The sequence below is a fragment of the Neofelis nebulosa genome, chromosome 10, assembly GCF_028018385.1.
Source record: "Neofelis nebulosa isolate mNeoNeb1 chromosome 10, mNeoNeb1.pri, whole genome shotgun sequence".
Lineage (NCBI taxonomy): Eukaryota > Metazoa > Chordata > Mammalia > Carnivora > Felidae > Neofelis > Neofelis nebulosa.
The window spans coordinates 101,016,789-101,027,885 of NC_080791.1; the positions used below are offsets into that span (position 1 = coordinate 101,016,789).

General features: G+C 38.8%; 2 protein-coding genes across 2 annotated transcripts; both read left to right on the forward strand.

Moving 5' to 3' along the window:
* Positions 1-968: 968 nt before the first annotated feature.
* LOC131488810 (olfactory receptor 5D13-like) lies at positions 969-1,910 on the forward strand. The gene has a single exon (XM_058690651.1). It carries the CDS (start codon positions 969-971, stop codon positions 1,908-1,910), a length of 942 nt encoding a protein of 313 aa, XP_058546634.1.
* Positions 1,911-8,963: 7,053 nt separating this feature from the next.
* Positions 8,964-9,935, forward strand: LOC131486656 (olfactory receptor 5D13-like). The gene has a single exon (XM_058686550.1). The coding sequence runs from the start codon at positions 8,964-8,966 to the stop codon at positions 9,933-9,935; it is 972 nt and encodes a 323-aa protein (XP_058542533.1).
* Positions 9,936-11,097: the final 1,162 nt, after the last annotated feature.

Below are 11,097 nucleotides of genomic sequence, written 5' to 3' on the forward strand. Positions count from 1 at the left end.
CAGATGGCACAGACTAGATACATTTTAAGGTTTATTCCGACTCATAAATTCCGTGCATATTTAATTCTGTACAATGCCTGGAAAATGTTAAATATATAAAAACAATGAATACTAAGTGTTATGGGGCACCATTTGCAATGCCAAGTGATCTTGATCCTTAGTATGGTTCTTAGGACCATAACAAAGTACTCCGTGCTTCTTGTCTGCCTGTCCCGCTCTTACAATTTCTTTTTGTGTCCTAAGTTTATATTTCAGTCTAATAGTAATAATACTAAGAGGGCTGAATTTTAAACAATAGAATTATATATATAATATTATATATTAAATATTGTTTTATAATTATATATTATATTTTATAATTATATTATAATAAAATATAATAATAAATATATATATATAAATAATAAATACATATACTTATTTATGTGCCTAGTAGTTCTCATAATTTAGCAGGCAGCAGAATCACCTGGAGACCCAGTCAAATCAAGAATTGTGAGCCCGGGGTACCTGGGTGGCTCAGTTGGTTGAATGTCCAACTTTGGCTCAAGTCATGATCTTGCGGTTTGTGAGTTTGAGCCCCACCTTGGACTCTGTGCTGACAGCTCAAAGCCTGAAACCTGCTTTGGATTCTGTGTCTCCCTCTCTTTCTGCTCTCTCTGTCTCCTCTCCCCTGCTCATGTTCTGTCTCTCTCTCTCAAATTTAAATAAACATTTAAATTAAAAAAAAAAAAAGGAATTGTAGGCCCCATCCCAGTTTTTGATTCAGAAAGCTGGTGATGGGGTTGGAGACTTTGCATTCCTAACAACTTCTCAGGTGCTCCGGCTGCTATTGGTTTGGGGACCGCACGTTGAGAGTCACTGTTCTGTGTCAACTTCACAGAGGCATATGAAGCCTCTTTCTTCTTTCTGTTTCTCCTTTCCATTCAGGTCTACGTTTAGAAATAACTTTTCAATCAACAGGAATTGTGATGTTATCTGAAGGAAATCGAAGTATCATACCTTTTTATTCTTTTGGGTTTTCGGAATACCCAGCCCTCCAGGTTCCACTCTTCCTGGTTTTCTTGTCTATCTATATGGCCACTGCCGTGGGCAACGTGGGCATGATTATAATCATCAAGATAAATCTGAAATTCCACATGATCATGTACTTTTTCCTTAGTCACTTGTCCTTTGTAGATTTCTGTTATTCCACCATAGTGACACCTAAATTGTTGGAGAACTTGACTGTGGAAGACAGAACCGTATCTTTCTCCGGTTGCATTATGCAGTTCTGCTTTGCTTGCATATTTGGAGTAACAGAAGCTTTTATGTTAGCAGCAATGGCCTATGACTGTTGTGTGGCGGTCTGTAACCCCTTGCTCTATCTTGCTATTATGTCTCCAAAGCTCTGTGCTCCGCTGGTGGCTGGGTCATACTCATGGGGTATAGTGTGTTCCCTGACACTCACATATTTTCTCCTTGCATTATCCTATTGTGAGTCTAACATCATAAATAATTTTATCTGTGACCACTCTGTAATTGTTTCTGTCTCCTGTTCAGACCCCTATATCAGCCAGATGCGCTGTTTTATTACTGCCATATTCGATGAGGTGAGCAGCTTGATGGTTATTCTGACATCCTATACTCTCATTTTTGTCACTGTTAGGAGGATGTCTTCTGCAAGTGGGTGCCGGAAAACCTTCTCCACCTGTGCCTCCCACCTGACAGCCATCACCATCTTCCATGGGATCATCCTTTTCCTCTACTGTATCCCTAATCCTAAAACTTCTTGGCTCAGAGTTAAAGTGGCATCTGTGTTTTACACAGTAGTGATTCCCATGCGGAACCCCTTAATCTACAGCCTTAGAAACAAAGATGTGAAGGACACATTGAGATTAGTTGTTGCAAAATCGCTTTGTCGCTCAATATAATCTTGTTAGATTCATGATTTTATTCCTGAAAAAACAAACAAACTGATTTACTATGCTAGAGATTGTTCAATCCTTGTCATGCGGTTGATGATTCAAATCATTTTGCAATTAATATGTTTCAGCGAATATATTTATGGCAAGGCATTTTATGATGATTGATTTTGTACACATTCATTTTTAGGGAAATATCTCCAGACATGTAAACCAAAACTTAAACAAATAAATAAATAAAACTCTTGGATCGTAATATTTTTGCAATGTTTGTAAGTTATTTTAAACTATTTTATCATGTAGTATGATTTCATATGTATGTTTCCAAAATAAAACTAATCACCAGTTCATCAAATATGTGCAGGTCGAGAATGGTTCCCTCGAATCACAATCAGGTGGCTCATGTTCCAGGGACGGCTTTGGCGGGGTGTGTCAGCTCACTGTACCTTTTACAGAAGCCAACCTTTTGCTATTTGTTGTATTGAACGGCAGAAGCTGACTTTTACTCATGAAACTTTAAAAGGACCCAAGCATATCTGGTCACTTAAAGATAAGACACAAATAGGATGGATCCTCCAAAAACTGATGAAAAGAACTTCACCAACATTAAAATCTGTTGCAAACGTTCCTTGGTGGTAAAAGACACTGTTAAGAAGTAAGCCACAGGCTATGAATAAATATTTGCTATATATACATCTTTGCCACATGTATGCACGTGCACATGTTTGACAAAGGATTTGTTTGTAGAACATATGAAAGAAAGCTCTTTATACTCAAGACAAGAAGACAAAGGATCTAGTAAAAGGTGAAATATTTAAGCAGACACTTGACATAAATGAATAATCGTTACGCACATGAAAAGATACTAAGTATTATTAATCAGTGAAATTCTTATTAACACTGAGATAGTGCTGCACATCAGAATGGCTAAAAGAAATAAAACTGAAATACCATGTACTGGTGAAAATGTGGAGCAAGCAGATTGCTCACACATTTCTGATGGGGGTAAAACATAAAATGACTTTGGGAACAGTTTAGCTGTGTCTTCTGAAGTTATGTGAACACTTCCCATGGGCCTCAACAATTCTCTTTTTCAGTATTCATCCATAAGATACGAAATCCGACTTATTTATTTTAACTGAAGAAAAAATTGTTCTCTCTGGTACATGCAATAATATAGGAAATGGAAAAGAATAGGAAAAATAGTGTGTGAGGGGTATTTTTGCCTTTTATAAACTTTTTTTGACTTCTTTCCTTTAAAAAGTGATTTTTCTAGAAGGAGTAGTTTGTCTTTCATGAAGAGCTCTTTCTATAAACCTATCAAGGATAAACAAGAGTTGGCAGGAAAGATATGACAAGTTTTTGTCAGTTTAACATAGAGAAACTTAAATTTACGTAAATAAATAAAACATGCTACTATATAAACTTGTTAATATACTTAAATCTTTTGCATTGTGCCTTTGGTAATCTTATAGCATCTATGTTACCAAGACTTTGAAAACTGTACTGATGAGGTATAATCATCCTGTCATGTAATTGTCCTTTTGAGATTTGAGGTAAGGGTGACGCTTGTTTATGGAAGAATGGTTTTCAAATTGTTATGAATTCTGAGAAAAGACAGATGCTGTATCCATGAGTAAATGTTTGGTGAGGACAAGAAATGAAGTACTCTTGGCTCTAAACGGAGGCAGATTAGAAGAATGATTTGTCATAAAAGTCATAGAAGTCTTAGAAGTCTTGCTGATATAAGAGGGGGAAGAGAGGTTCTCCGAGAATAGGAAAGAAACCATTAAAATCATCCCATGATCCATCCCTGTTCCTTTAGTGTAGCTGGCTTTTGAGAGAGACCTAGCTCCTATGTAGCTCCCTCAGATCTTAAAATGTGTAGTGTTTGTGTTCTGTCCTTCTCGTGTTGGAGTTTAACTTTCTCTTCTGCAGCTTAATAGCCAAATACTGTGAGAGGGGAGAGATGGTCAAGCCTTTGAGCAAGGTCTCAATTCTCTTGTGAGATATTTTTTTCTTAAACACCATGACATTTCCGTAGGACATTTCAATCTGTCTCTCTGGTTCACATACCTAGCCTCCCACAGCAACCTAGAACATAACAAAGCCTCTGTAGGGAAAGATTGCAGAGTTTAGGATTTCTTTACTTTTCAATTTACCAGTAAATTCTTTTTTTAAACATTTAAAAATGTTTATTTACTTTGAGAGAGAGATGGGGAGAAGGGCAGAGACGGAGAGAGAGAGAGAATCCCAAGCAGGATCCATATTGTTCATGGCAGAGCCAGCCAGACACGGGGCTCCATCTAACGAACCATGATATCATGACTTGAGCTAAAATCAAGAGTTGGACGTGTAACCAACTGAGCCACCCAGGCACTCCCACCACTAAATTTTTAGACAACTTTATCAAATAAATTTCATGTGTCTCCACAAAGCACTGCTAGATTATTTTCTCAGTATTGACCCTCTGCAAAGGCCAAATCTCCTCAGCTTGTTCCCCAAACCAGCAAAAAATGTGAATGTGAAGGAACAGCTGGTGACTGCCAGTAAAAGAAGTCATATGAAGAGTTCTTCAAGCAAGAGGCAACCAGATGGATCTTGGAGAATAACCATAGACCATGGAAAACTCAACCAAATAGTAGCCTCAGTCAGATGAATATGGCTTAAGGCACACAACATGCAAACATTGATTTGGCAAATGTATTATTTACCTTTCTAATTGTGAAAGGAAATCAGAAAGAATTCACATTTCCAGTGTGCAGAGGTGTAGTGGTGGGGAGCAGAGGCAGAGCGGAACTGATGCCTATCCCAGTGTGAGAATGACAATGCAGACCTCTGGGATTCATGTCACTTACCACAAATGTTTCTATTCCTTGTGATACATAGCCTCTGTTGTGTTAAGGTCCCTGCAAGAGTAGGGTAAGAGATAGGTTTTCAGGGGCCCAGGGAGAGTGTTGAATGGATCTAATTGGGTAGTATTCAGGTAAAGTAGAACCAATGGATTGGTTGGCACCCATTGTTTTTAGAGAGTTAAACATGCTTCCAAAATACATTTGTCAGGTGAGTAGGTGGCTCAGTTGGTTAAGCATCCAACGTGATTTTGGCTCAGGTCATGATCTCGCAGTGATGAGATCAAGCCCTGCTTCAGGCTCTGCACTGACTGTGTGCAGACTGCTTGAATTCCCTCTCTGCCTCTCTCTCTGGGCCCCTCCCTGACTCCTGCTCCAGCTCTTTCTCTCTCAAAATCAATAAATAAATAAATAAACTTAAAAAAATTTAAAAAACCAAAATACTTAGTCATTTTTAAAAACGTATGGACACAAAACGATTATAATATTCAACTGTATTAGTACAAACTTGGAAGAATAGATTGCCCATATTTGAAACACACACACACACACACACACACACACACACATTTATCTCAATGAAGCCAACCAATATTTCCAAGGACAAAAATGATTATTTTATGTTAAATGAAAAATCCAGAATCCAAGTTCTGTTGTTTACACATCTCACAACAAATATATTTTGCAGAGAAAAAGAGAAAAATCATACAGTGAATGTTAATAGCAGTTATCTCTGAATGGTTGCATATTGGCTGATTTATCCTTACCTTTGTTTACTGTAGTTACCGTATTTTCCAAGTCAGTTTGTATATTTTCTATAATTACATTTTTAAAAGAAATTCACGCTGTAGACTTGGTGAAACATTGTCTCCAGTGATTTAGAAGAAAGTGCATTCTTGTAAAACGCCGCACAAGCTAGCACGCAATCTCATTTCTGAGTTTGTGATGTAAAAATAAAAGTTGAGTACTAATTCTCTAGGGTCTAAATCTCTGAGGTCATGGAAGCATACATAAACCCTACATTTCGGTCCTAGGAGTCAGATTCTCTCTCTCTTTCTCTCTCCCCTTTCTCTGAGTTTCTCTGGATACTAAGAAATATATTCCTGTCACACTAGTTAAAATTTTTTCTCTACTCCCGCAATATTTACCAACTGCTTAATATGTTTAATAATGTTTGAATTCTGAGTTGGAACTTCCTTGGAGACTGTTAATAATAGCACAGGATCTTCAGGTGAGTTGGTATCAGGCTGGCTGATCTATTTTGTGTAATCTTTCATTTATATGGGGGACCTGCAGCCTTTGAGACAGGGAATACTCTTTGCTGGTCTAAATGATGTAATGTCTCTGAAGTCGGTCTTTCTAACAGCTCCCGCTGATGAGCTGTGATTTCTTCCCCCTTCGCTAGGGTATCATCCCAATTTTTACTTCGAGAAGAGCTATCATGCTCCTAGCATAGTAGAATCACACTGAAAATTTCAAAAGAATATTGTAAAAACTGAGACTGTCCTCGACATCTCAAAGTCCTATAGATAGGAGATAAGAATAACATGTATAAAGTCGTAGTTGAACGCAACAGATCATGACATTTTGGTTTCCTGAGAATAATGTCCGTAAGTACAGCAAGAATGTAGAAAATACTGCTGGAGTGAAAAGGGAAGGTTTCTTTGTGATAGTAGTTTTCATTGAATGCAAGTGCTGCATCAACACACGGGAGAAAAAGAGAGTATTTCAGGTCAAAGGAAAGAAAAATCACATAAACCATAGAACAAATGAGCACGTGTTGATGATCAGCCATGGATATTGGCATTAAAGGAGGCAAGATGTTGGGAAATGGCTCGGGTCAGGCCTTAGGTGGAATTGAGCATAGAAATTTTGATTTGATAAATTAGTCAATCGGAAGAAATCCAAGTTGTCAGAGCTAAAGGCTGTCCTAATAGCCACAGTAATCAAGGGAAGAAGAATTTGATGTTCTTCCAGTGCAAGCTAGAAGCACTCCAGGGAAGCTAGCTGTGTTTAAGCTACTATAATCCAGCTGGGTAATGATTGCACTTTGCCAAGTCTCCATGGGTGCCAACCTGATATTATAAAGAGAGGACAAGAAAGAATCAGATAATAATGAGAAAGCAAAGGGGAAAACACAGGGAATTTATTGAAAGACAGTAACTGGAAAATTCAGATGATCAGGGTCAAGTGGAGATTCAGAAAAGAGACCTGGGCTTCCCTGTGGCATCCCAGATGTACCCACCTACCTGCGGCTGCCCACTTTGGCCCTTGACCTATTTCTTAGATTTAAAAAAAAATAATACAAGGGCTTTAAAATAATATTAATTAGTGATAGCACTAAGAATTTTTTTTTTAAACAGTGAGGGTGTGGAAGCCCATACCTACTGGATTCCACAGTTTTCAGACTCAGTGCTAAGTACGTTAACATCATTCGCTAAAATAATGTTGATACACGCATGCAACATGTATCATCATGTCATTATTGCTGTCAAAACTGAGGTTCAGAAAATTTAATTCATCAAAGATCACAGAGTAAGTGACAAAGCCTGAAATTGAATTCAAATCTAGGTTCCCAAGCTCGGGCTTCTTTCATTATGCTGGACTGTCATTAGCTTTTGTCCCTTTCCCACCCATTCCTTCTCTGCACATAGAAAGCACATGTTGTTGAATATCAAAAACCAGCATTTAGCTATGAGGGAAATAATAGTTTCTTTCTACCTTGACCTGGTCAGACAAAACTAAAATGATGTCTTTGTTTATGAGATTCATGCTAATATATTTTAATTAACCTGAATATTTTAGACATGTGCCTGTTACTGGCTAACTTATTGTTTCAAAAAAAACAAAAAAAAATGTTGTTAAATGGTTAAAGATACTTCTGTGGCTAAGGACTGCTTGTGAACAAAAATGCTTCTGCTTTCTCAAAATAACAGGTACAAGTAAACAAAGATGGCATAACTCAAAACAAGATAATCACATATATAACGTTAATCAAAACCAATGGCCCCACCAGAAATTTTCCGGGTCATAATGTAACCATTGCTGCTTATTGCTGTAACGTCTAGCTTGAGAAGCTTGAGCAAAACATGTTGTTTTTAATTTAATTTAGATATTCTATGAGTATTTAATATCATACATGCCTAGTAAAGTTATCAGATTAAAAATAATAGAAAGTTAAAAAGATAATAATTAAGGGATCTAGATGAGTATTGTTGAAAGCAGCAAGGGGCTTGCCAGCAGCAAGCCACCTGGGTGGCTCAGTCGGTTAAGCGTCCAGCTCTTGACTTCAGCTCAGGTCATGATCTCACTATTGGTGAGACCTAGTCCCATGTTGGGCTCTACGCTGACAGTGCAAAACCTGCTTGGGATTCTCTCTCTCCCTTTTCCTCTGCCCCTCCCCTCATGCTCTCTCTCAAAGTAAAAAAAATAAATAAATAATAAACTTAAAAAAAAAGGAAAGCATTAGTGACACTAAGTGAGAAAATAGTTAAGTAGGAAAGAAAACACAGAAGTGGGGGGAAAACATGTCACAAGTGTGACTTTATTATTTTACCAGGTTGCTGCATTGTTTTTGGAACACTGAAGTAATTATTGTAGCATTTGGATAGAATCAGTGGAAAGCTTGAAGATATGTGGGGCTATGTTCTGTCCACATCCACATATTTTTTTCAAAACATGGAAATTCTTGCGGTGCCTTATAAATGCTGCCTTCCCTGAGCCTGGTGTTGAACATCATAACTATTGAAGTATTATTGCCTCTAATGTTTTACATCTGATCCTTGCTTTATAAATTTGAGTGCTACATTTAGCTGCATTGTTATATTAACCCCCTGAAAAAGGGCAGATCTTCAGAATGATGGAACTGTGAAAAATACATGTGGTCTACAACAATGTGGTGTAGTTTTCTGTCTGTTCCCTAAATTTAATTGGAGTTCTGCCACTCAGGATCAATTTCAAAACCGAGCTCATCACTGGTAAGCTGTGCGATCTCAAACGAGTTCCTTAACTTATATATGCCTCCCCATCCTTAAGTAAAATATGAAGCTCCTTGTTTTACGATTCACAGTGCTATTTGAAGATTTCAATCAATGCATTTTAAGGTTTTAGCACAATGCCTGCCACGTGATAAGTGCAATAGAAATGCGTGATCACGATGATCATTGCTACTGTTTTTAGTATTATTTCAGATTCTTCTCCAACCACAAGCATGTTGCTCCTGGAAGGAAACCACAGTGCTGGAGCCACATTCACCCTCTTGGGCTTCTCAGAATATCCGGATCTGCAGATTCCCTTGTTCCTGCTATTCCTGACCGTCTACACCGTCACTGTGGTGGGGAACCTGGGCATGATCATGATCATCAGGGTCAGTCCCCAACTCCACACCCCCATGTACTTTTTCCTGAGCCACTTGTCCTTTGTCGACTTCTGTTACTCCACTACAGTTACCCCCAAACTGTTGGAAAACTTGGTTGTGGAAGACAGAACCATCTCTTTCATAGGCTGCATAGTGCAATTCCTCTTGGCTTGTATATTTGCAGTGTCAGAAACGTTCATGTTGGCAGTGATGGCCTATGACCGCTTTGTGGCAGTTTGTAACCCTCTACTCTACAAAGCTGTCATGTCCCAAAAGCTGTGTGCATCGTTAGTGGCAGGGCCCTACTCATGGGGTATAGTCTCTTCCCTGACACTCACCTATTTTCTCCTGACATTGTCCTTCTGTGGCTCTAACATCATAAATAATTTTGTCTGCGAGCACTCTGTCATTGTCTCTGTGTCCTGCTCTGACACCTACATCAGCCAAGTGCTTTGTTTTGCCATCGCCATGTTCAATGAGGTGAGCAGCCTGGTAATCATCCTCACTACTTATATTTTTATTTTTGTCACTGTCATAAAAATGCCTTCTGCTGGTGGGCGCCAAAAAGCCTTCTCCACTTGTGCCTCCCACCTGACTGCCATCACTATCTTCCACGGGACCGTCCTGTTCCTTTACTGTGTACCCAACTCCAAAAACTCATGGCTCATAATCAAAGTAGGCTCTTTATTTTATACCGTGGTGATCCCCATGCTGAACCCTCTAATCTATAGCCTCAGAAACAAAGATGTGAAGGAGAGTGTCAGGAAATTAATTAATCACTCAATGCAATTTTGTCAAAGGTGTGCATTTTCAAAAGAGATTTGATTTATTATACGGAGAATTACTCAATGCTTCTAGTAGAGGTGACAGTTCAAAGTATTTAGTCAATTCACCACATTTTGAAATCTACTGTTGTAATAAACCAGTTATTTGATCATTGATTTCTGGTCACTTCAATGTTTTGTAAAAGAACTATGAGCAACAGGTAAAGAAACATAGTGTTGTGGGTTGAATAGTTTCCCCCCAAATATCCAAGTCCATCCAGAAGCTCAGAATATGACCTTATTTGAAAACAGGATCTTTACAGATGTAATAAAGGTGAAGATTGAGATGAGATCACCCTGGATGAGGGTGGGCCCTAAATCCAATGAGTGTGTCCTTATAAGAGACAGAAAAAGAACCCACGGAGAGGTCTTTGTGAAGACTAGTGCTCTGCTGATACTGAGTAGGGGGCTCTAGGAGGATGCAAGGAAGGCTTCTCCCCTAGCATCTTCAGAGGGAGCATGACCCTGCCAGCACCTTGATTTCAGGCTACTGGTCTTGAGAACTATGTGGAAATGCATGGCCCTGGTTTAAGCCACCACATTTGTGGTAACTTACTGCAGCAACTCTGAGAAACTTATCTAACAGTAAACAGCAGACCATAAAATTCAAATCTCTTGGATTACCATGCTGGCATGGTAAATCATTTTTCAATTCCATTTAAACATTGGGAATGTTAGGTGATGAGATGTTTGTTTATTTGTTGGTTGGTTGGTTGGTTGGTTGGTTGGTGGTTGGTTTTTTTGGTGGTGATGGGGGCGTGGTTTCCCGGGATCCTGAGCTGATGGCCAAGAAAGAATTCTTGAAGACGTCTTTGGTGCAAAAAGGTGATTTTATTAAAGCACAGGACAGAACCCGTGGGCAGGAAGAGCTGCCCCAGGACCACAAGGAGAGACTAGTTATATACTATGGAGTTGGGAAGAGGTAATGTCCAAGGGAAGTTTCCAGTGAGATTTTCAGATGCCAAAGAAGAGGCCTAGCTATTGTCACGCTAAGGTTGTTTTCCCCTCTAGCAAAGCATTAGCATTAAGACAGTAGGCAGTTCCCTGAGGAACATTTTGCTCTGGCTGCCTCAAGTTATTTGTCAATGGGCTGCAGGTTATAAAGAAATTTAGTTCCTTTGCCAGTTCCTTCTGCCTTTGTTTCATGCATCATTAGGGTCATG

Excerpts from the sequence above, each read along its gene's own strand:
- LOC131486656 (XM_058686550.1), top strand. The coding sequence starts at position 8,964 with ATGTTGCTCCTGGAAGGAAACCACAGTGCTGGAGCCACATTCACCCTC.
- LOC131488810 (XM_058690651.1), top strand. The coding sequence starts at position 969 with ATGTTATCTGAAGGAAATCGAAGTATCATACCTTTTTATTCTTTTGGG.